Raw genomic sequence first — 26,289 nt, 5'->3', positions numbered from 1 at the left:
GGCAAAAGGATTGCTCTCTATCTCCACCTGCTGGTAGATGGACACAACCCACCAGTCTATGGATTGATCAGCTATGATTAATGGAAAGAAAATTATCAGGTATGATACATAATTTTACCATTCCATGTAGAATCTCAAATAGTAGCAACAGTGGAGGAGTGGCCTAGTGGTTAGGGTGGTGGACTTTGGTCCTGGGGAACTGAGTTCAATTCCCAGTTCAGGCACAGGCAGCTCCTTGTGACTCTGGGCAAGTCACTTAACCCTCCATTGCCCCATGTAAGCCACATTGAGCCTGCCATGAGTGGGAAAGCACGGGGTACAAATGTAACTAAAAAAAAAAAAATGGTTGTATATGACTATTTTTTTGTATTTTATTGATTTTATTGTTGGTGGTGTATTGCTTTGTATGGTTTTCTGTAAACCATTTTGATTTAAGTGGTCTATAAATGTGTAAAATAAATAAATAACTGATGACATTGTATAGCAACCCTCTTGCCTCTAAAGGGAAGCTAAACAAAACAGAAGACTGAAAGAGAGCCCTTCTGGCAAAGGAAAAACACTTCACAGAGTTCAGTTTTTATCTTCTTTTATAATAATTTTAAAATGTATAAGCGTAAATAAATGGTTACAATAAAAATTATTTTATCCCAGTGTTACAGAAAATTGAATTCTAATTTATATCAGTCTAAATTTCAGTATAAGGAAAATAAAATCTCTCTCTCTCTGTGTTTCCTTTGGAAGCTATCAGAATCTGACTAGTACAAGATGTGCTTAGGCAGAATACTGAAGCTTAATTTTGTCCAATCATTTAATGCCTTATATTTTCTCTTTTACTTATCTGGTATTCTTCAACTCTGACGTGTCCTTAAACAAATATGTGTTTTTTGACCCGGATCAGTTAACAGTATTTCTAGCTTCAAGGCAAAATAGGGGTCCATAAAATATCAATTCCCCTTTAATTGAAATAAATAATACTGTGTAATGTTAACCTGCTATCTTTCTATTGCTCTATTTTTGATAATTTTTGTTATGAAAATATATTTCATTTCTTAACATCCTGCCCCAATATGAGGACTTGAGCAAGAAATCCCGATTTTTCTTTTTCTTATGTTTGTATTCTTCTAAAAAGTATGAGAAATGTATTGCTTTTCAAAACAAGCTTTGCTTGATTTAAATGTAAAATTGTAATAAATAAAAAAAACGAAAAAAAAAACAAACTCTGATGTGTCCTTCACTGGAAAAGTTTCTGTGTTATGTTTAGAGCCTGTTTGAAACAAACATACAGACACATGTTAAAGGTTATGGCCCATTACTAGGGCTAAGCAAGCCTGTCTGTGCTCTGTGAGAAAACCAAGAAGACACAAGCTAATTGCCCTACTAAATCAGCAAAATTCGCCCTTTCCTCTCTGAACACACCACCCGAACTCTCGTCCACGCTCTCATTACCTCTCGCCTGGACTACTGCAACTTACTCCTCACCGGCCTCCCACTTAGCCATCTATCCCCCCTTCAATCTGTTCAGAACTCTGCTGCACGTCTCATATTCCGCCAGAACCGATATACTCATATCACCCCTCTCCTCAGGTCACTTCACTGGCTTCCGATCAGATACCGCATTCAATTCAAGCTTCTTCTTCTTACCTACAAATGCCCCTCACTATCTTTCTACCCTCATCTCCCCTTACGTTCCCGCCCGTAACCTCCGTTCACAGGACAAATCCCTCCTCTCAGTACCCTTCTCCACCACCGCCAACTCCAGGCTCCGCTCATTCTGTCTCGCCTCACCCTATGCTTGGAACAACCTTCCCGAGCCCTTACGCCAAGCCCCCTCCCTGCCCGTCTTCAGGTCTTTGCTTAAAGCCCACCTCTTCAATGCTGCGTTTGGCACCTAACTCTTACCGTTCAGTGAATCCAGACTGCCCCTATCAGACCGACCGTTCGCTTGTCTATTAGATTGTAAGCTCTTTGAGCAGGGACTGTCTCTCTGTGTTAAATTGTACAGCGCTGCGTAACCCTAGTAGCGCTCTAGAAATGTTAAGTAGTAGTAGTAGTATTACATATAGCAGTGATTTAACCAGAGCTGACATTGTGATGGCATAATGCCTCATTCCACCAATGCCTAAGAGCCAACCTCATCAGTGATGTCACAATGGCTTGATTGTCCTATATTTGTCTCACTCTTATCTATTAGATTGTAAGCTCCTTCGAGCAGGGACTCTCCTTCTTTGTTAAATTGTACAGCGCTGCGTAACCCTAGTAGCGCTCTAGAAATGTTAAGTAGTAGTAAATCATAAATAAAGGGAATAAGTTGTATATACAAAGTTGGCTGTTCTACAAAACCAGACAGCTTTATACTAAACAACAGGATTTTTCAGAGAGGAAAGTCTTATCGCTATTATTTCATGTGTGCATTAAACAAATACTAAAATACTGTCTTCTCTTAAATTACAGGTTTTTAAATATTTTTCTTTATTTAATTGCACTACGCCATGCACCCTTTAAAATGTCTGACGCTACTATTAAGAGAGAGAAACTTGTGGAGGAAGAGGAAGCTGGTGTTCTGTACAGTATGTTTACAACGCAGAACCTGTTCAGGCCACACAGCGAGTCCTGGTTCTCTTCCTGATGCACAGAAAAAGGGACTGGATTTCGCTTCTAGACTCGCCGAGGGCCCTGTGTTTCAGGACTTTTTGAAAGGCGGCTCTCCACCACGAGAGAGCCCATTCGAAGTGGGTGAAGAGGAGCGCTCGCCTTCTTACCTCGCTGAGGAAGCATTTGCAGGAGGGAAGAGTAAAGGTTAGTTTAACCGTCCCTGGCTGGTTTAAATAGTTTTGAATATCAAGTGCAAGTGTTTATAAAACTCCCATCTATACCGCTACAGATCAGATCTTGTCATTTTTCATTTTATGGTTGTCCCTGCAGTGATAAAAATGCATCCTTCTCTTCCTATATAATAATTCTCACCTCCAACATTCTGAGGCTGCCTGGAACCGTGGATCATGTTGGAGTAGATAATAGTGATGTCACACAACCCACATCAGATTGGCCAGTAGAAGGGAGAGGGGCGGAGCCACGATACAGGGAGCAGCGAATCAGCACAACACGGGGAATGCACAGAGCAGGAACAGAAGCCTCTCTCAGTCACTCTCTCAAACATACACACTCGGAGGAAAACCTTGCTAGCGCCCGTTTCCTTTCAAACGGAAACGGGTCTTTTTTTACTAGTTATACAATAAGCTTAAAATAGAAGCCATAATCTCTGCTGTTTTTTCTTCCCCCCCCCCCCCCCCCCCCCCATTTCAGTGTATTTTGAGACCTATGGCTGCCAAATGAATGTGGCCGACACAGAGATAGCCTGGTCCGTCCTGCAGAAGAATGGCTACTTGAGAACTGATTCTGCCTACGAGGTGCACTTGAGTTCCCCTACTATCGTACTTATGGTTGCTTTATTTATGATTACATTTGTACCCCGCGCTTTCCCAACATACAGCAGGTTCAGTGCGGCTTACGTAGTAAATAGAATTACAAAGTATTTTAAGGAGAATATTACAAACTGTAATAAACATAGTAATGGTAATGTTTTAAGAATAGGTGAATTGAACATGGAAAGGTAAACGAGGTATGATATGAAAAAAGGAAAGAGATTGGGAGGGGGATGGCGTAGGGAAGATGGGGAAAAGAAAACTTGGGGGATAAGTATAAGGAGTTTGGGAGTTTTTAGAATACGCTTAGCTTTTCTGGAAACAGGACACTGGGCTTGGTGGACTGTAATTGACTTAACCATGTAACAAAACAGAATAGAAAATGTAAACTGCTTTACTACTACTACTTAACATTTCTAGAGCGCTACTAGGGTTACGCAGCGCTGTACAGTTTAACAAAGAAGGACAGTCCCTGCTCGAAGGAGCTTACAATCTAAAGGACGAAATGTCAAGTTGGGGCAGTCTAGATTTCCTGAATAGAGGTAAGTGGTTAGGTGCCGAAGGCGACATTGAAGAGGTGGGCTTTGAGCAAGGATTTGAAGATGGGCAGGGAGGGGGCCTGGCGTATGGGCTCAGGGAGTTTATTCCAAGCATGGGGTGAGGCGAGGCAGAAAGAGCGGAGCCTGGAGTTGGCGGTGGTGGAGAAGGGTACTGAGAGGAGGGATTTGTCTTGAGAGCGGAGGTTACTGCTTTAGTAACTGCTTTAGTAAAGGTATAAGTAATCCTATATAATAATTCTCACCTCCAACGTTCCATGCTTGGGACCGTGGGTCCCTGGCTGCAAGTGGTCTGCGAGGCAGACACGCAGGACGTCACTGACGTCAACACAGCTGATTGCAAGGCAAGGGGAGGAGTACTCCTCCTACTGCCTCAGAATCAGCTGTCACCCCCCCCCCCCCGCGCTATGGCCCCCTCGAAACCCACCCCCTCCCGCGAACCTGTCGATCCCCCCCCCCCCCCCCCCCGCCGGAACGCCGAAAACTGCCGCCGCCGTTGTTGTGCTACCTTCCCTTCCCGTAGGTTGTTCAATCATCTTCTTAGAAAGTTTAACTCCGTGTGTCTGACGTCAGACGCACGGAGTTAAACTTTCTAAGATGATTGAACAACCTACGGGAAGGGAAGGTAGCACAACAACAGCGGCGACGGTGGCGGCAGTTTTCGGCGTTCCGGGGTGGTGGTGGGGGATCGACAGGTTCGCGGGAGGGGGTGGGTTCGAGGGGGCCGTAGCACGGGGGGGGGGGGGGGGGGGATTGCCTGCCTAAGGCCCGTTTCCTTGCCTACAGAAACGGGCCTTTTTTACTAGTTTATCATATTACCGTATGGTTCACAGGACTGTTGTCTCTTCTGTATTTCCTGTTACTGATAATAGGCTTGATCTCTCTTGCATTGTTCTAAGTCATGTAATCTAATTGATGTAAACTGCACTGAACCCTGGAAAGGGGATTTTAGCTGTATATAAGACCTAAATTGAATTGAATATTCTGAAAACTGTCCCATTTGTGCTAATGCCGATTACTGAATGTCAGCAGTTGAATAGAAAGCTTGAACTTATATTAAAATGTTGAGTATGAACAGTTCTTTGCAGCAGGAGTGGTGAAATCGTATAACTGGTCTGGGCCACACACTGCCGTGGAAGAAGTTTTGTCTCTGTTCCTAAGCCCTTTTTCTGGCCCTAGGGATGGGATGGAAACCTCAGTTAATTTACAACAGTTAGACCAGAACCAAGTTGCATGCATGCTGGTTGTCAGAGAGGGTACTTGGTTTGTTTGCTTTAATAGCTGGAATATGTGTTGGGAGATTTAAACTCTGGGGAACTGCAAATAAAGTTTCATTGTGCCATAGCCCAGCATCAGCCAGTTCCAGGGACGGTGTTAAGGGTATTAGGAGCCCTAGTTAACCCATTAGTGCCCAGCGTTTCCATATGGGATTTTATTATGGGAACATTGGGCGCTAAAGGGTTAATATTCAGACTTGCACTCTCCTCGATTTAACTTCAAGACACCTAGTCACGCCCCTAAGTTTTTGGTAAATCCAACAATCTTGGGCACCTCAGTGTCGCCCCTACTGGGATAATCCTATAAAAATGTATAATTGGACGTCATACATTTGAATATTAAACTTTATTTTGTATATATATAACTATGGCAAATTTCAAAAAATGGGTTGTTTGAAAATTGCTTTTCTCCCTGTGCAATGAAAGTCCAGACTGATGTTTCTTTTGAGTCTGGCTATGAGTCTCTGTCGGTTTCCTTTGACTGCAGCTGCTCTTTGCTTTCCCTCGCAAAGCAGCTGCCCTAGGTAACCGCCTAGTCTTTCCTAATGGCAGAAGCTCAAAACGCCAGGTGAAACTGCTAAACCAAAAGAATAAAATGTGTAAAACAGAAATCCCAACAGTAACCTTTTTTTTTTTTTTATTTTTTTTTTATTTTCAAGGCAGATGTGATTCTTCTGATCACTTGCGCTATCAGGTAAAGTTTTGAGATCTTTGCTTGTGCTTGGAATACGTTTGGGAGCATTAAGGGTGGCAGGGGAGCTGAATGAATGAGTAAGTGGAAGGGAAAGTTAATAAGCAGGAGTTTGGGAGTGTTGTGGTTTGGTGACCAAGAGGGAGTATTTTTTGTTTAAGATTTGAGGACTGTGGATGTGGGGCACGTCTATGGGGGGTGGGGTGGGGTAGTGGTGAATGAGGAGTGTGGCCTATGGATAGAGTTGGGCCCTGTGTGCTCTTGGGTCCCTTGCATTCACATGGGGATTTAGGGTGTGCCTGTGAGTACATGAGTTAGTTCCTATGAATTCTGGGGCATAGGGGGATGTGCCATTGAGAGCAGAGCAGGAGGAATATGAATTCAGATCAGATCAGTCCAGCCGGCATCTGAAACTGAACATGGCAAAGACTGAGCTCCTTGTCTTCCCACCCAAACCCTCTTCTCCTCTTCCCCCACTTTCCGTCTCTGTTGACAACGCCCTCATCCTCCCCGTCTCTTCAGCCCGCAATCTCGGAGTCATTTTCGACTCCTCCCTCTCCTTCTCTGCCCATATCCAGCAGACAGCTAAGACCTGTCGCTTCTTCCTCTATAATATTAGCAAAATTCGCCCATTCCTCTCTGAACAGACCACCCGAACCCTCGTCCACTCGCTCGTTACCTCTCGTCTTGACTATTGCAACCTTCTCCTTGCTGGTCTCCCGCTCAGCCACCTATCCCCCCTTCAATCTGTCCAAAATTCCGCCGCACGTCTTATCTACCGCGTGAACCGTTACTCTCATATCACCCCTCTCCTCAAGTCACTTCACTGGCTCCCAATCTGCTACCGTATACAGTTCAAGCTTCTCCTATTGACCTTCAAGTGCACTCAATCCGCAGCCCCCCATTACCTCTCTACCCTCCTCTCCCCCTATGTTCCCACCCGTAACCTCCGCTCTCAGGACAAATCACTCCTATCTGTACCCTTTTCCACCACCGCTAACTCCAGACTCCGCCCCCTTCTGCTTCGCATCACCTTATGCCTGGAACAGACTTCCCGAGCCCATACGCCATGCGCCCTCCCTGCCCATTTTCAAGTCCTTACTCAAAGCCCATCTCTTCTCCCTTGCTTTTGGCGCCTACCACCTTCCCCATTCATGATACCTACACTGACTACATAGTTTGTTACCTTTAGATTGTAAGCTCTCTCAAGCAGGGACTGTCCTTCCCCATGTTTAAACTTGTACAGCGCTGCGTAACCCTAGCAGCGCTATAGAAATGCTAAGTAGTAGTAGTAGTAGCTTCTTTCTTCCTTCCTTTCTTTCCAGACCTCTCTCAGCCATCCTTTTTATCCCTTCTCACCCTACACATTCTCTTCTGCCTCGCTCCCTTCCATCTCTACCTACCTTTGTCATGACCAACAATCTTCGCCAGTTGGAGGTGGGGATTCCTACTACTACTACTATTAAACATTTCTATAGCGCTACTAGACTTACGCAGCACTGTACAAATTAACATGAAAAGACAGTCCCTGCTCAACAGAGCTTACAATCTAAACTGGACAGACGAACAGACAGCTAGGGGTGGGGAAATTGCAGTGGTAGGGGTGATAAGTGAGGGTGTTGAGTAAGAGAGTCATGGTTAAGAGTCGAAAGCAGTAGCAAAGAGGTGGGCTTTAAGCCTAGAAAACAGCCAGAGACTGAGCCTGACGTACTGGATCAGGGAGTCTATTCCAGGCATAGGGAGCAGCGAGATAGAAGGAACGGAGCCGGGAGTTAGCAGTGGGGGAGAAGGGGGACGACAGGAGACATTTAACCAGCGAACGGAGTTCACGGGGAGGAGTGTAGGGAGAGATAAGAGCGGAAAGGTACTGAGGAACTGCGGTGATTTAACCAGAGCTGACATTGTGATGTCATAATGCCTCAGTCCATCAATGCCTAAGAGCCAACCTCATCAGTGATGTCACAATGGCTTGACTGTCCTATACTTGGCTCATACTACTACTACTACTATTAAACATTTCTATAGCGCTACTAGACTTACGCAGCGCTGTACAAATGAACATGAAAAGACAGTCCCTGCTCAACAGAGCTTACAATCTAAATTGGACAGACCGACAGCTAGGGGTGTGGAAATTGCAGTGGTGGGGGTGATAAGTGAGGGTGTTGAGTAAGAGAGTCATGGTTAGGACATTCCACGGACATTTCAGTTCATGCCACTGGGCTCATCTTTAGTAACAGGGATTGAGGATCTGCTGGCACTTCACTCTAGTTTCCTGATGTTTAAACATTAATGTACAGATAGCCTGGAAGTTAAGTGCTTATCTAGAGGGCTGGTAACTAATTTAGTGGACAGTATGTTTTCTCTTTGTCAGAATGTGTAGAGCCATGATTATGATTTATTTCTGCCAGGGAGAACGCGGAGAAGAAAATATGGAATCGATTGCAGGAAATCGCTGCTCTGAAACGCAAATGCTTGATTTCTCAGACTCTTCGAGTGGGGATTTTAGGTATAGTATGATATCTAATACAAAATCAAGTACGGCGTAGTCCCAGGAAACGTGACAGACCTTATAGACTTACCAATAAGAAACAAAGTCAGATCGTCAAGATCCTACCTAAACCTACACTACCCAAATTGCAAAGGACTGAAATACAAAACAACTTATGCAGCCGGCTTCTCCTACATAAGCGCACAACTATGGAATGGGCTCCCAAAAGCTGTGAAAACAATCCACAACCACTTGAACTTCAGGAAATCACTAAAAACCTACCTCTTCAAAAAGGCCTACCCCAACGACCCCACCTAACCCTCTTCACCTACCAACACAGCATTTTCCCCCCCCCAAACCCACCTCCCCGCTCCCCCCGTTTTCTATTTCTGTTGATGGCTCTCTCATTCTCCCTGTCTCCTCAGCTCGAAACCTTGGGGTCATCTTTGACTCTTCTCTCTCCTTCTCTGCTCATATCCAGCAGATTGCCAAGACCTGTCGTTTCTTTCTTTACAACATCCGTAAAATCCGCCCCTTCCTTTCCGAGCACTCTACCAAAACCCTCATCCACACCCTTGTCACCTCTCGTTTAGACTACTGCAATCTGCTTTTTGCTGGCCTCCCACTTAGTCACCTCTCCCCTCTCCAGTCGGTTCAAAACTCTGCTGCCCGTCTCATCTTCCGCCAGGGTCGCTTTACTCATACTACCCCTCTCCTCAAGACCCTTCACTGGCTCCCTATCTGTTTTCGCATCCTGTTCAAACTTCTTCTACTAACCTATAAATGTACTCACTCTGCTGCTCCCCAGTATCTCTCCACACTCGTCCTTCCCTACACCCCTTCCCGTGCACTCCGCTCCATGGATAAATTCTTCTTATCTGTTCCCTTCTCCACTACTGCCAACTCCAGACTTCGCGCCTTCTGTCTCGCTGCACCCTATGCCGGAATAAACTTCCTGAGCCCCTACGTCTTGCCCCATCCTTGGCCACCTTTAAATCTAGACTGAAAGCCCACCTCTTTAACATTGCTTTTGACGCGTAACCACTTGTAACCACTCGCCTCCACCTACCCTCTCCTCCTTCCTGTACACATTAATTGATTTGCTTACTTTATTTTTTGTCTATTAGATTGTAAGCTCTTTGAGCAGGGACTGTCTTTCTTCTATGTTTGTGCAGCGCTGCGTACGCCTTGTAGCGCTATAGAAATGCTAAATAGTAGTAGTAGTAGCATGACTATGATCGAACAGGACATCACGCAATCTGCATCCATTCCGACCCTCCACTTATACCTCATACGATCACTATTCAACTTTGTTTTTGTTATCCACCGACTGGGCAAATGCCTTTGATGGTACTATGTAAGCCACATTTAGCCTGCAAATAGGTGGGAAAATGTGGGGAACAAATGCAACAAATAAAAATATGTGTGTAATTTTTTTTTTTTTTTAAATGTGGGTGACCGGGACAGAAGGACATAACCTTTTAGCTAACACAATGCGATATAGGGATGCACCTTAAATTTAGGGGGTAATTCTTGAAGGAGCCGCTTAATTTTAGGAAGGAAAAAAAGTGCACAAGTGGTGACATAAGCACATAAGCACTGCCTCGCCTGGGAAAAGACCCAAGGTCCATCAAGCCCAGCAATCCATCTCCGACAGCGGCCGATCCAGGCCCCAAGAACCTGGCAAAAACCCCAAATTTAATAACGATCAATGGACCTTTCCTTCAGGAATCTGTCCAGACCCCCTTTAAACTCAGCAAGGCCAGCTGCTGTCACTACCTTCTCCTGCAGTGAGTTCCAGAGTCTAACTACGCGCCGAGTAAAGAAAAACTTTCTCCGATTCGTTTTAAACCTACCACGTTCTAATTTCATCTTGTGTCCCCTGGTTCTATTATTGTTAGAAAGTGTAAACAAACGCTTCACATCTGTCCGCTCTACCCCACTCATTATCTTGTAAACCTCTATCCTATCACCCCTCAGCCGCACCCCTCAGCCGCCTTTTCTCCAGGCTAAAGAGTTATTTACACATGTAAGTGATGCCTTAATTTGATACATTCACTTAGGGTGCCAAATGCTGTCACTATATATTGTTCATATGTAATGTCATCAAGAGCAAAAAAACCCAATAGACTCCAGGAATACTGAGCTTTTAAATATGTCGTATCTTCGGGTTTTGCACGTTTTGAAATCTAATTACCATTTTGAGAATTTTGTTCCGTTTTTGATAAATACTGAAGAAGGTTTTTTTTTTTTTTCTTTTAAAGCCGATGATGAGCTTTCAGCTCTATAGATTTGTTTGATCTGGACCTCTGTGAGGCTTTTTCCTTCCTCGTAGTGTAACGTGCTTTACCTTCACGTATTTTTTGCCATAATAACGAGTCAGTTTTGGATATTTGTTTTCTGTTGTTGAGTTGAGTGACTTGACATCCATTTAAGTAAGTCTATAGAGTAATTCTAGGATAAGCAGCATAAAATGTACTGTTTTGGGATCTTGCCAGGTACTTGTGACGTGGATTGGCCAGTGCTGGAAACAGGATGTTGGGCTTGATGGACCTTTGCTCTGTCCCAGTGTGGGAGTACTTATGTACTTATAAACTTAATCTCTAGTCTTTCTCTGCGTCTCGTGATGGGCATGGTGAATATGGAGACCGATTTTTCTCTTTTTTTTCTTTTTTGTTGTTGTCCAAATAGGATTATTAGATTTTAAAGATACAGCCACACAAAAAGGCAATACAACAAAATAAAAACGCACACTACAACCCACAGAGCCGAGTTCTAAACCTAAAATTAGTCCGTATTGGATAGAAAAAGGTCCAAAGACTTTCATTTTTGAATAGCTGATGTATGACCAAACAAGGAAAATACTGTGGCTTGCTCATATTTCTTGTAAAGCAGAATCCAATTCCACCAAACCACCACATTGACGTGGGGATTATCTTTCCAATGCGAGGCCGATTATTCTTAGCAAAAATTGGATAGATCTGGGAGAGTGGACTCTGGCACATGCCACTTTTTAGGCAGCAGTTGATCGGTAGGGAGCCCTGATCATGGATCTCGTGGCCACCGCCACCAGTGCAAAGATCCCACGCTTTTTCAGCAGGAAACCATTATCTGAGGGAATGGATGCCCATGCTTGTCTTCTGTGGCCCCTTTTGGAACATCTGGTTCAGAGGATGGAGCACCAGCGGTCTCAGGTACTGCTTGTAGCTTTCAATTGGCCACGTCATCCGTGGTATGGAAACCTAATTCTCTTACAGATTGCAACTCCTTACTGCCTGTCCGTCTCACATGCCCTGCTTCTTCATGTTGGATTATTTGTAGTAAATAATTAGCAGATTTTAGTACACACAGCTTCAGCTTTAGAAATGTTAATTTCTTTCTTCATCTCTCTCTCATTCACCCCTGAATAATTCACTGCTGAGTCACTTTAAAGTTGAAGTAACAAAACATCTGTTTACTCACAGTTTGTAGTTAGATTATAATCAGACAGGCTTATATATACATATTACTATACATTTGTATTATCAGCTCCTTCCATGTGCTTAGATGGTAATGGATGCTCACACCACCATAGATCCTCTCAGGTTAGGAGAGATCATGAGCTCCATGTGCTCCATGTGCTGCATCTGCTGTGTCTAACCCCCACAGGAAGTTGCATAGCTGTGTGACCTCTCTAAGTAATTCACATCAGAGGTCACAGAGTAATCACAGAGAAATAATAGGTGACAGGCAATGCATGTAAAATACAATTACATTCCAACAAACCCCTTCTCATGCATAACTGTCATGCAATTATTTATTCATACAAAGTCCAAGCTTTATACGCAGATTCACAAAATGTTCTCTGGGTAACGGTTTGGTCATGATGTCAGCTGTCATCTCACTGGTGTGACAATAGTGTAGACTGATGACCCCTTCTTTCGCCAACTCTCGCACGTTGTGGTATTTCGTTGCGATGTGCTTGGTGCGTGACTGAACCTTGTCATTCTGTGACAGTCGGATGCAGCTCTGATTATCTTCCATTATCTGGATTGGTCTCTGTTCAGCTATTCCGAAATCCAGCAAAAGTTTTTCAATCCACATCAGTTCTCTGCACGCTTCCGATACAGCCACATATTCAGCTTCTGTAGAAGACAGACTCACAATACTTTGTTTATGACTGGCCCATGAAATTTGTACATTTCCATACATAAACACATATCCACTTGTGGATTTATAATTAGAATGATCCCCTGCCCAATCTGAATCACAGTAACATATTAGTTTTGGATTACTATTGGCTGAAATCTTTAATTTACAATCAATGGTACCCTTTAAATACCTTACCATCCTTTTAACTGCAGTCCAATCTGATTTGGTAGGTGAGCTGACCCTTCTGCTCAAAATTCCTACTGCATTTGCTATATCAGCCCTGTATGTGGTAGCTAGATATAAAAGCTTACCTATGGCTGATCTATATTGGATGTTATCTGGTAAAGGTTCTCTTACTGTTTCATCCTTCAGAAAATCAGTGATCATGGGAGTGCTTACAACTTGGGCATCTTGCATACCTAAACTTTCAATAAGCTCATTTATTTTCTGCTTCTGGCTTAGAAGATAAGAACCATCATTTTGTTTCTCAATTTCTATACCAAGATAGTATGACACATTACCAAGTTCTTTTATCTCAACATTGAGGTTTAAACACTTTACAATGTCCTTGTACTCTTGCTCACTTTTGCTTGCAATGAGCAGATCATCAACAAAAGCTAAAATGTATGCATATTGTCCATTTGTGCACCTAGTGTACAAGCATTTATCTGCTTCACCTTGCTTAAATCCTAAATTTGTCAATATTTCATGCAATTTTTCATTCCAACATTTTGCACTTTGCTTTAATCCATAAAGACCTTTGTTTAATTTACACACTAGCTGTCTTTGTTTTGTATTTATGAAACCTGTTGGCTGTTCCATGTACAAATCTTCAGTTATATCTCCGTGAAGAAACGCTGTTTTCACATCAATGTGGTTGACTTGCATGCCTTTTGAGACTGCAATGCTCAGAAGTGTTCTGATTGTCGTGTGTTTCACTACAGGTGCAAACACTTCATCAAAATCTTCTCCATAATTTTGAAGATATCCCTTTGCGACTAATCTGGCTTTATACCTTTCCACTTTTCCTTGTGCATTCCTTTTTAACTTGAATACCCATTTGCATCCTATAGCTTTCTTGCCAGGAGGTAATTTTGTAAGAATCCAAGTATTATTTTTATTCAATGCATCAATTTCTTCTTGTGCAGCTTTATGCCATTCAGCAGCTTCTTCTGCTGGCATTTTCTCAATCTCATCCCATGTTAAGGGCTCTTGAGCTTCTGCTGACTTTGTTAGGTAAGACAGTCTTGGGGGTGGAACACCTTTGTTTTCCCTGGATGAGCGTCTGACAACAGGTTGGTCTGACCTTTCCGCATCCTCTAAATCTGAGAGTCCTTCTCCAATTGATTCCCCTTCTCCAACTGTACTGTCTTCTTCAATGATCCTTTCTGTGTCTGCTTCCTCTGCCTGTTCCTCGTTAGATACAGGTGAGTTGCTTTCAGACATCTGCCTTGGTATGGCATTTATATACACTGGCATGTCTATTATGGTTCTAGTTTCATATTCTGGATGATAAGGCTCATCTGGGATAATCCAGCCTTTATCAACCCTTTTGTTTTCATCAAAATATGTAACATGTCTTATGCCAACAATGCCAGTTTTCAGATTCAAAATTCTATATCCTTTGTGTCCTGGAGCATAGCCAACTAAAATGCCCCTTTCTGTTGTGGAATCCAGCTTATGCCTTCTTTGCTTTGGTACATGAGCATATGCTGTACTTCCAAATGTTCTTATGTGTGACAGGTTTGGCTTCCTACCATGCCATGTCTCATGTGGTGTGCGCTCAGCGCCTTTAGTTGGCATTCTGTTTTGTAGGTACACTGCTGTGAGAATGGCTTCCCCCCATAGTTTTTTAGGGAGATTGCTATCTGACAGCATACATCTGGTCATTTCCACAATTGACCTAAATTTTCTCTCTGCAACAGAATTTTGCTCTGGTGTATAAGCTACTGTTGTGATATGTTGAATGCCTTCTTGTTCTAGAAATGTGCGCATGCTTTGTGAAGTGAACTCACCACCATTGTCGGTCTGAAGAACCTTTGGTTTTCTTTCAAATTTATTGCTCACCATGGCTACGTATTTCTTCAGCATGTCTGTGACTTGACTTTTCTCTTTCAGCAAATAGGCCACACAATATCTAGAGAAATCATCCAAGAATATTAGCACAAATCTGTTATTTCCCAATGATGGGATATTAAACGGTCCACATAAGTCACTGTGTATTAAGTCCAGCACTTTATTACTCCTATTTCCTGTGTATGCAGGAAATGAGGGTCTCACACCTTTTTGAGTAACACAGTCTATGCATTTCTCAATTTTACCAGCATCTGCACTTATCTGAATGCCGGTGGCCAGTTGCTTACTGTAAAGATCCTGGATCACCTTAGAATCACGATGTCCCAGGCGGCGGTGCCAGATTTCCAGACTACATTTTCCATCATTCTTCCTTACTTGCGCCATATGTGAGGCTTCACCTGAAATGTTCAGCTTATAAACATCATTATGCATAAAAGCTTCAGCATACACTTCATCATTTTTAGAGATTGTGCACTTACTGTTTTCAAAATGAATCACAAATCCCTTCTTATCTAATGTAGATACACTAAGCATATTGCAAACTGCTTGGGGAATATACAAGACATCACTTACAGGAATTTCTTTAACTTCATTAGACACTTTGCATTTTAAGAATCCAATACCTTTTGCTTGGATCTTAGCAGTCCCTGCGTTTGCAGTTTTAAGAATACCTTCCTCTGGACACATTTCCTGAAAGAAATCTTTACAATTGGTTAAATGGCATGTGCTCCCTGAATCCAAAATCCAAGTACTTTCATTTGAATTATTATTTACCATAGTCAAAGATTTTTCTGCCATTAGAAAGCCCTTGTGTTTATCTTTGTCCTTCATACATTTCCTGGTTTGAAAATTCTTTAGTTCCATTGGCTTAGGTGAGCTAGAGGGAGTGTTTTGTGTTTCCTTACACCATTTAGATACATGTCCCTCCTTTCCACATGAGTAGCAAATCAGCTTGCCCTTGGGTGGAGTTTTCCCATAGCTCCGCCTTCCTCTGTTCTTTGCCAAGAAATTTGTTTCATTTCTCTCTGACTGACTTTGAGAACACATCTCCTCAGAATCATTTATTATGCATTCCTGCCTTAGTTTTGATGTTGCCTGTTCAAAAGATTGCCCTTCAATGGCCTCATTTACAGACCTAAAAACATCAAACTTCTTTGATAGTGAGGTAAAAAGAAATGCTCTTTTCAATGCATCACACATGGGAATTCCAGAAAGTTCTAGCTTTTGAAATGAAGACATAAGATACATAATGTGATCATTACATTTACTTTTATCCCTTAATTTGGTTTCATTCAACTCTGCCAACCAAATTGGTTGCTGCTTTGCATATGTAGTTGCATACATAGTTCTCAGTTTATATAAAATGTCCTTTGGTGTATCTTTTCCCTCCACTAATATGGCTTGTTTCTCTGAGAGAGCTTCCAAAAACATGCACTTCACATAATAGTTTGCATTGTCCCATTCAGCCATATTTTCAGCTGTTCTGTCTTGATCTAAGCATATATATAATCCTTTTGCTCGAAGGAGACATATGAATCTTAATTCCCATTGCTGATAATTAAACTCAGTTAATTTAGGCACCTTGAGAGAATAGAACAATGGTGAATTTCTTCCCTCAGCCATTTTCTTAGCCTTCTGTCTGCTGTGTGGGGGGAGAGAGAGACAGACTGAATCTTTCCTTTAAAACTTAAGAGAAAAATGTGGCCTTTTTTTCTGCCTGGTAATATTTCTCTTCTTTTTCAATTCCTGAGCCCTGGGCCCATAACCCTTTTGTTGGATTATTTGTAGTAAATAATTAGCAGATTTTAGTACACACAGCTTCAGCTTTAGAAATGTTAATTTCTTTCTTCATCTCTCTCTCATTCACCCCTGAATAATTCACTGCTGAGTCACTTTAAAGTTGAAGTAACAAAACATCTGTTTACTCACAGTTTGTAGTTAGATTATAATCAGACAGGCTTATATATACATATTACTATACATTTGTATTATCAGCTCCTTCCATGTGCTTAGATGGTAATGGATGCTCACACCACCATAGATCCTCTCAGGTTAGGAGAGATCATGAGCTCCATGTGCTCCATGTGCTGCATCTGCTGTGTCTAACCCCCACAGGAAGTTGCATAGCTGTGTGACCTCTCTAAGTAATTCACATCAGAGGTCACAGAGTAATCACAGAGAAATAATAGGTGACAGGCAATGCATGTAAAATACAATTACATTCCAACACTTCAGGGGCCTGTTTGGATGCTGGATGTGGCTTGCTTCTTGCTTATGGCCTGGTTATTGAGCGGGCGAGGCTGAAGTGGAAAGGGTATTCTTAAGGAGTGATTTCCATCTTGCTGTGTTCCTGGAAGTGATTCACATTGGTGGTGTATGTCCAAGTTAGGCAAATCTTTGAAGACTAGTGTAGAAACGGGCATCGTTCCCCTCTGGGCCTCAGTAGCCTTGGAATAATAACAGCCGGGCTCCCTTATACTCCCATCACACGTTTTTTTTAAATAACTCCAGTATCTTAGCTTTTATTGCATAATTTAGATATCTAGCAATAACTGGTCTCGCCTTTCCAGATTCCTCTCTGCGTACTCTGATTCTGTGCACCCGTTCTACGAGCACACGGCCTAGCTCCAGGGGTAGCCCCAGGGCCTTCGGGATCCAGCTCTCCGCCAACTCTCGTAACTCACTCTCTGGCACGCTTTCAGGGACCCCTATGATGCGCAAATTGTTTCTGTGTCCCCTGTTATCTTGATCTTCTACTCTCTCAATTAAAGTTTGAACCTGGGACTCCAGTACTCCTATCCGGGCTTCGGCTGCTGTTAATAAACCTTCATGCACCGAGATGCGCTCCTCCGCGTGTTGGATCCGCACCGCATGCCCCCGCCACGCTTTCTTTAATTTCCTCCACTCCCTCATGGAGTTTAGCCAGTTTATCATCCAGTAGCTGGGACAAATTTCGCATGGACACATGCACTGTGTCCTCCTGCAGTCCCGTCGATGCCAGAGGGATCCTCGGCGAGGAAGCTGGAGTGGAGGTAGAGGCCGGCGACGCCATTTTTTTTTACAGCCACGTTCGACTTGTCTCATCCGTGGCGCAGCGATTTCACCGGCATCCCCTCTCCTCCGCTATCGTAATCGTCAGTTCCAGCCTTGCCGCACTCCTCATGCACAACTTAGCCTTGCCGCACTCCTCACGCACAACTTAGATTCTTTGCAGCGCGGAAAATCAACGAAAAAGACGTGCTATTGAGAAAAGGGGAGAGGAGCTGAGCCAACAGACGTCCGCTCAGGCTCTAACCATCATGTGACCCCCTCTGGGCCTCAGTAGCAGTGATCTTACATTTTCTTCAAGCCGGAATGGAGAAAGGTCTGTTTCTGCTCCTTGAGAGTTCAGTTGATGGCCTTGTCGTCTCCTTCTGGGCCCAGTGAAGGGCAAATCTTTGGCTCTCTATTTGAATGTTTCCTGCTTTTTTTTTTTCCCAAAGGATGAACTGCTTGAAACCTCCTTTTAAAACAATTGGTCCCCTGTGGAATTTGAACCTGGTGTCCAGAAGCCCTGTCTAGGGCGTTCTTTTGAGCCTTTGCATTCTGCGTCCTTCAAGGATCTCTGTTTGAAGGTGGTCTTCTTGGTAGCGATCACTTTGGCTCTGCATATTTCAGAGCTTCAGGCTCTTTTCTTGACGAGAACCCTTTCTTCTCTTTCTTTAAGGAGAAGGTAGTTCTTCGGCTAGTTCCATCCTTTTTGCTGATGGTTGTATCTTCATTTCACCTCAATCGGGCTGTGGCCCTTCCAGCCTTTTCTCGCCAGGTGATTCCGGATTCTCTATATTGCTTGGAGAATCGGAGAGCATTGTGCTGTTATTTGAAGAGAAGTGAGGTGTTTTGTAGGACAGAGAGGTTTTGTTTTTTTTTTGTCCTCTTTGAATATCGGCGGATAACCAGTTAATCGTTATTTAACCATTCAGCAGCCGTTCTGACCGGTTAAATAGCGCTGAATATCGGGCGGTATGTATTCATGTACAAAAGGAGGCACACTTCAATGTGATCTTCTCATAAAAAAAAAAAATTAAGAAAATCAGGCCGATATTCAGACCGTGGGAGTTGTTGTTGTTGTTATTATTATTATTATTATTGGTTACATTTGTGTCCCACGTTTTCCCACCTTTTTGCAGGCTCAATGTGGTTTACATAGTACCGTAAATGACGTTAGCCGATTCCGGTATGAACAAATACAGGTTTGAACAATACAAGGTGAAATTGTGGTAGAATGGGTTACATATATGGTAAATGTAATTGGAGGAACTTAGATAAGGAGAGGAAGAGTTGGGATATGTCCATTACGGTCTTTGGTTACATTGTGTCGCAGGTATCCAGGTTTTTTATGTTGGGTCGGTGGAGTATGCTTTTCTGAACAGGTCTGTCTTTAGTACTTTCCGGAAATTTAGGTGATCGAACGTAGTTTTTACTACTTTTGGTAGTGCGTTCCATAGTTGTGCGCTTAAGTAGGAAAAGCTAGATGCGTAAGTGGATTTGTATTTGAGTCCTTTGTTGCTTGGGTAGTGGGGGTTTAGGTATGATCGTGCTGATTTTATGGTGTTTCTGGTTGGCAGGTCGATGAGGTCTGTCATGTACTTCGGTGCTTCGCCATAGATGATTTTGTGAACTGTCGTGCAGATTTTGAAAGCGATACGTTCCTTAATTGGAAGCCAGTGCAAGTTTTCTCGGAGTGGTTTGGCGCTGTGAAAACGCGTTTTTTTTTCCTAAATATAAGCCTAGCTGCTGTGTTTTGGGCGGTCTGAAGTTTCTTTATAATTTGTTCTTTACATCCTGCATGGATTCCATTACAATAGTCTGTGTGACTTAGTGCCATTGACTGTATCAGGTTTGCGATACAGCTGTCTCCTTCGAGCCTGGATATTCAGTGCCGGGTCGTTTCCGGAGACCGGCATTGAATATTCAGAGTTTTTTTGGCCAGTTTGAAAATAACCAGTTTAAGTTGATATTCAGACGTAGCTGGTTATCCTCAAACTGGCCAAAGATATACCAAGGTTTTATGCGGCCAAAGACGGCCGCTAAACCCACTTTAAAAATCAGCGGATAGCTGGTTAGATCACACGATATAACTGAATAACTGGCTGTTCGCTAGCCGCTAACCGGGAGTATTCAGTGGGGGTAGCCAAGTATCCCCGCTGTATATTTTGTGGATAACCAGTTAAGCACTGTTTAACCGGTCAGCGACCATTCCGACCAGTTAAAGAGCACTAAATGTCGGGCGGCATACGTTTAGGTTGCAGATCCGAGAATGATTCTTTAGGAGTGGTTATCATTCAACGTTAAGAGGGCATTAGTCAGTGGTGCCTAATATTTATGTTTAAATCTGTTTATTGACTTAACATACAGAATAAAATGCTTTCATCACCTGTGCCAGAGCCGGGGTTGGGAGGCAGGACAGACTTGTACGGTCTGTGCCAGAGCCGGGGTTGGGAGGCGGGGCTGGGGAGGTGAGGATAGTGCTGGGCAGACTTATATGGTCTGCCTGTGCCAGAGCCGGTGGGTGGGAGGTGGGGCTGGTGGTTGGGAGGCGGGGATAGTGCTGGGCAGACTTATACGGTCTGTGTCAGAGCCGGTGGGTGGGAGGTGGGGCTGGTGGTTGGGAGGCGGGGATAGTGCTGGGCAGACTTATACGGTCTGTGTCAGAGCCGGTGGTTGGGAGGCGGGGCTGGTGGTTGGGAGGCGGGGATAGTGCTGGGCAGACTTATACGGTCTGTGCCCTGAAGAGGACAGGTACAAATCAAAGTAGGGTATACACAAAAAGCAGCAAATATGAGTTATCTTGTTGGGCAGACTGGATGGACTGTGCAGGTCTTTTTCTGCCGTCAACTACTATGTTACTATGTTCAGTCAATAACAGCACATCAATAACAGAACTAGTACAACAGACAACTGTCGGTGTTTCTTCTGACGTCAAATAGTTTTCGGTTTTCTCCCCAGACAACCCCCCCTCCCCCTCCCTCCCCACCCCTTTCAAGAAACATTTATACATACATGGGGTACAGACAAATATAAACTTACATGTGAATAATTAAGAATACATACCCCATACCCCCTGAATATCACCTTTTATCACTTAAAACTGTGACATGCCCAACCTACCCCTCCCCCATTAAGACAAACTTCCCTGACAGGTACTTCACCCCACAAGCCCCCAAACCTTATCTTCCCAATCTACCCTCCCTCCCCCTCCCCCCGAACCACAAAGGATAAATAAGACAAAGTTGAGAGAGAAAAAAAAAACAACTTAAAATGCGATTCAAAATGAAGCTGCGAGCTTTGGCTGACAGAGATTGAATACACTGCTCCCAAATCCTCAAAAACGCTTTCCGTCTTCTAGGGGAGCATCCCACCATCCTACGTTCCTGCATCCTCAGCTCATGTGTGCGGTTCCTCCAGTGCCAACAGTCCGGCGGTTCCTCCTGCATCCACGCCTCCATAATAAGCTTCTTCCCTATAATTCCCGCCTTTCGAATGAACTGCCGAGCCCCCCCCCCCTTATGCTGCCCAAAGACTTCGTATCTATCAAGCAGAAAAGTGGTGCCTACTATTTAAATATCTCATGTCACAGTGCAATTTTTTTTGTGCTGTTTAATAATCAAGTCGGGGGAGGGGAGGGGGGTGCCAAGACGGAGCAGAGTGCGACCCAGGGAAATTGTGAACGAGTGAATGCCAGGAAGAATGGAGCAGGAGAGAGGGGGTGTATACCTGGAGGGAGAGAAAGGGAAGAGAGGGCAAGATAGATGGGAGAGCGGAAAGAGAAGAGGGAGGACCTAATTGACTGTGTAGTTAGATTATGCTTTTTTATTTTTTTTTGTTAATTTGTTATGATAATGCAGGGTCAATTGTGTTTATGGTCTGGTTGCATTTACTCTAGGTTGCATGGCGGAGAGGCTGAAGAAGGAGATCCTGGACAGGGAAAAGCTGGTGGATGTTGTAGCAGGCCCTGATGCTTACCGTGATCTCCCTCGGCTGTTGGCCGTAGCTGAATCTGGTCAGCAGGCTGCCAATGTCTTGCTTTCCCTAGAGGAGACTTATGCAGACATTATGCCCGTCCATACAAGTTCAAATAGAGTGACGGCATTTGTGTGAGTTGCTTTAACTTCAGCAATCAGACAGTATCGTCTATTAAGGAGCCACTTCAGTTTCTTTTGTGATGTCGGATCTACGGAGCTGAAAAATTGTGCATGCAAAGTTTTTGTTTCTAACATTTGCTGGATGTTCAGATAAGCCATAGTGCTTGACATGAGCTAGAAACGGAGGCAAAAGTAGTCTCAGCTTGCTTGGAGGAATGTTACTTACAACCCTTTTACCCACCCCTCAGAAAATTAGAAGGCAAATTTAACAGGCAAATTTTTCTTTTAGAAGAGTGTTTTAATAAATTTTAATGCCAAAACCATACAGGGAAAATTTGGACTTACTTGCTAATTTTCTTTCCTTCCTGACCAGTCCAGAACAAACAGGTTTTGCCCCCTCAGCCAGCAAATGAAAACGGAGAACAAAGTACCTTTGAGTTGTACCATTTATATGACCCTAGTAAAAAAAAAAAAGCCCATTTCTCATTTAAATGAAACGGGCGCTAGCAAGGTAATCACCTTCTGCCATTAATGTTTTTAAGGGAAGTTCCAGCGTTTCCCCCCCTCCCCCCCCAATTCCAGGGTCCCCCCTCCCTCCCAGTTCCAGGGTCGTCCCTCCCGCCCTTCCAGTTCCAGGCCCCCTCCCTCTGAATTTTAAAAGTCATCCTGACTTACCTCGTCGGGGTTACGGCGGCTGGCAGCAGCGGTAAAAAGCGTGCAGGCTCGGCACTTCAGTTTTCCCTTCTCTGTCTCTCAGCTCTGGTCCCGCCCTCATTTCCTGGTTCCGCATGGGTGGGACCAGAGCTGAGAGACAGAAGTGAAAACCGAAGTAAGTGCAGAGGGTTCCCTCGAGGGCGGGGCAGTGATCCGGAGTGCGATTATGAACCCTGCGAACACTACACGGCTTCACTGCCATGCTGCCACGGAGTCAGCTTCAGAACGTCGGAGGTGCGAATTATTATATTAGATTATTCAGCTACTGCTTTTCTATTTTTCTGTAGAAAAGCAACTGGAACAATAGTAACATTTTCTAAACCTCTGTGGGGGAGGGGATACCTTAACAGAACCCCCCCAGTAATTCCACAATCATGTTGCAGATGTGTCTAGAATATCTGTTGTAGAAAATAAGACACTGGACTGGTGTGATAGGACTTAAGGAAAGAAAATGATTAAGTATGACTGTGGGTGATAGCAGATAGATATCCCTCTAGCAAGAGGCTGATCCTAGTAGGACCTTTGTTACCCCCCCCCCCCCATTTTGATGCCTAGGCTCAACTGTGTTGCCAGTTCTCTAACTGGGCCCGAGTGAAGCCACCAAATCCAGTCCTCAGCTGCACAGTATATGTCCCATCACCATCTGCTGGAGGTAGAGAAAACTGAAGAGCAGTGTAGGGTAACGTTTACTAGACTTCGTTCTCTGTCTTCATGTGCATGGCTGAGGTGCAAAACCCGTCAGTTCTGAACTAGCTTTCTAAAAGGTACTAAGTCTAGTGGACACACCCTGATGTTAAATAGTAATACTTTTAAAACAAATGAGAGAAAATTATTTTTTTTTTTCACTAAATACATAGATAAGCTCCAAAACTCATTGCTGGAGGATGTGGTAAAAACAGTTAATGTAGCAGGGTGTAAAAAATAAGGTTTGGACAAATTCCTGGAGGTAAAGTCCATAAACCATTGTTAAGTTAGACCTAAGGAAAGCCACTGCTTATCCTGGGGGTAGGTAGCGTGGGATTTCCCTGTTTTTAGGGATTCTGCCAAATACTTGTGACCTGGCTTGTCTACTATTAGAAACAGGTTAGTGGGCTAGATGGAGCAATTTTTATAATTTAATTCATAACTTTTGACTTCAGAATTAATTTACTGATTAGGAATTAGTGACCTGATAAGGTTTGGATATTTTTCTGCTAAAATGCAGATTAAACATTGCATGTGTCCTGAATCAGTTTGATGAAATGAGCCACTTTTTGGGAAATAAAGACTGCATGCATCAGCCAATGAAATTCCAAGCAGACTGGGCATCCCTTAACCAAACGCTTTCACGATCCTGCCGGTCTTACGTTGGAACTCAGGTGCCATTGTCATGAATTTTTTTAGCTGTGACAGGTTGCTTGCATTCCAGCTCCATTACGCGTGGCTGTGACAACATGTGCAGTTACTGCATCGTTCCGTTCACCCGTGGCCGGGAGAGGAGTCGTCCCATCGCCTCCATTCTGCAGGAAGTCAGGATGCTTGCAGATCAGGTGACTTGAGCGTGTCTTTTCACTTCCCTTTTACTGCAGTTCCTGCTCTCTTTCTGCTTGTGTCCAGCCACCGTAGTTTGTATTTATTTCAACTGATGAGTACACGCCCTACATTTAAGAGTTTAGACTCGACAAGATCCCGCACCAGGCCAGAAAGTTGCAGCATGGTCCACTTCTCATCACATATGCAGGTCTTGGGTTTCAGAGTCTGGTAGAACATCATCGTTTCTTCATGTTGACTCTTTGTTCATTAGATTCTTGGTTTACAGCTTTTCTGTCGTACACCCAAAATGGTTTACATATTAGATTTTTTTTTGTTACATTTGTACCCTGCGCTTTCCCACTCATGGCAGGCTCAATGCGGCTTACATGGGGCAATGGAGGGTTAAGTGACTTGCCCAGAGTCACAAGGAGCTGCCTGTGCCTGAAGTGGGAATCGAACTCAGTTCCTCAGTTCCCCAGGTCCAGAGTCCACCACCCTAACCACTAGGCCACTCCTCCACTGTTGCTACTATTTGAGATTCTACATGGAATGTTGCTATTCCACTAGCAACATTCCATGTAGAAGTCGGCCCTTGCAGATCACCAGTGTGGCCGCGCAGGCTTCTGCTTCTGTGAGTCTGACGTCCTGCAGACTCACAGAAACAGAAGCCTGCGCAGCCTTCTACATGGAATGTTGCTAGTGGAATAGCAACGTTCCATGTAGAATCTCCAATAGTAGCAACATTCCATGTAGAATCTCCAATAGTATCTATTTTATTTTTGTTACATTTGTACCCCGCGCTTTCCCACTCATGGCAGGCTCAATGCGGCTTACATGTGGCAATGGAGGGTTAAGTGACTTGCCCAGAGTCACAAGGAGCTGCCTGTGCCTGAAGTGGGAATCGAACTCAGTTCCTCAGTTGCCCAGGAACAAAGTCCATCACCCTAACCACTAATCCACACAATCTACAGCAATACAGATAGCGTTCTGTGTCTGTAGTGGGGAAATGGAGAGTTAAGTAGCTTGCCCGGGGTCACAAGGAGCCTCGGTGGGAATCGAACCTTGTTCCCCTGGTTTTCAGCCCACTAACCATTAGGTATTAGTTTGTGTACAGAAGCAGTTCAGGTCCTCCCAGATGGTTCCTTCCCCTGTATAAAGTTACTCAGTTACTTTGACACACTTGCTAATGACAATAAGCAAATCTTTGAAGCTGTGAATGCTACATTTCAAGTGTGTAATCACCAGGCAATACTTCTATTAACTGAAGGGAGCTAAAACATATATGCTCACAATGTACTCAGCTTCAGACATAACTCTATATACACTCACATTCTTAATAGTCTAGTATAATACCTTTTATAGGATCCTCAGATCCGCGTATCTACCCCTGTTATGGCTAAAAATGAGCCAAGCATATCTTGGGGGTAGTGACGTAATCCTCATCGATCCTCTTTTTCAGTTTTTTCAAAAACAGGTTTTTTTTGTTTAGACTTTTTTCAATATTTTAATTATTTAACGTTTACTTAGCTTTTTTGTAACTCAGTTACTCATTCACTTCAGTACACATAACGGAGACCCGGTTAGACCGACATGGTGCCATGTTTCTGCTTAAGTCTAGTAGCGCTATAGAAGTGTTTAATAGTAGATTCACTGACTTGGATAGTATAATCATATAAAATGAACATCTTATTTTTTAAAATACTATATTCAGGCTTGCATTTGCTTTCTCTTAAAAAAAAAAAAATCACCATTATTTCTTTAAAGAGTGGTTTATAGGTTGCTGGGTTAATCTTGTTATTTCTTGTAATCTTTAGGGCGTGAAAGAGGTGACTCTTCTGGGCCAGAACGTAAACAGCTACCAGGACACCTCTGAGGCTCAGTTCAGCACAGCAGAGGACACTCGCCTGAGCCGCGGCTTCAGCACCATCTACAAAGCCAAGCGAGGGGGACTGCGTTTTGGACATCTTCTAGACCAGGTCTCCAGAGTCGACCCCGAGATGAGAATCCGCTTCACTTCTCCGCACCCCAAAGATTTTCCGGATGAGGTTAGTTCTGTACTCCTGAGCCTGAAAATCTCAGGGCTAGATCCTAAAGAAGTTGTTATGAATTTAAGTGACGCATTCTCAGTCTCCAAATGAAGCTGTATGGGATTTTCCTGATGTTGAATGTTGGTGAGAAATACAGAATAGAATCTTGCCTTCAGGTAGCATTAATTAAGTGATAAATTAATGCTTCCTGCAGGTAGATTTTATTCTGTATTTCTCAGCAACTTTTGAAGGAGGTTAGTGAGACTTTGT

At 43.6% G+C, this 26,289-nt stretch overlaps 1 protein-coding gene across 1 annotated transcript in view; it reads left to right on the top strand.

Annotated features, from left to right (window-relative positions):
* Window positions 1-26,289, top strand: part of CDK5RAP1 (CDK5 regulatory subunit associated protein 1) — a 63,711-nt gene that overhangs the window by 7,351 nt on the left and 30,071 nt on the right. Inside the window, 7 exon segments of the mRNA XM_030211185.1 lie at window positions 2,452-2,796; window positions 3,304-3,407; window positions 5,916-5,950; window positions 8,356-8,453; window positions 21,568-21,778; window positions 23,889-24,009; window positions 25,807-26,037. Of these exon segments, the coding sequence (XP_030067045.1) occupies window positions 2,490-2,796; window positions 3,304-3,407; window positions 5,916-5,950; window positions 8,356-8,453; window positions 21,568-21,778; window positions 23,889-24,009; window positions 25,807-26,037 (1,107 nt within the window). The 5' untranslated portion in view covers window positions 2,452-2,489.

This window comes from Microcaecilia unicolor, chromosome 8 (assembly GCF_901765095.1).
Source record: "Microcaecilia unicolor chromosome 8, aMicUni1.1, whole genome shotgun sequence".
Taxonomy (NCBI): domain Eukaryota; kingdom Metazoa; phylum Chordata; class Amphibia; order Gymnophiona; family Siphonopidae; genus Microcaecilia; species Microcaecilia unicolor.
This window is presented reverse-complemented; position numbering and strand designations above follow the sequence as displayed.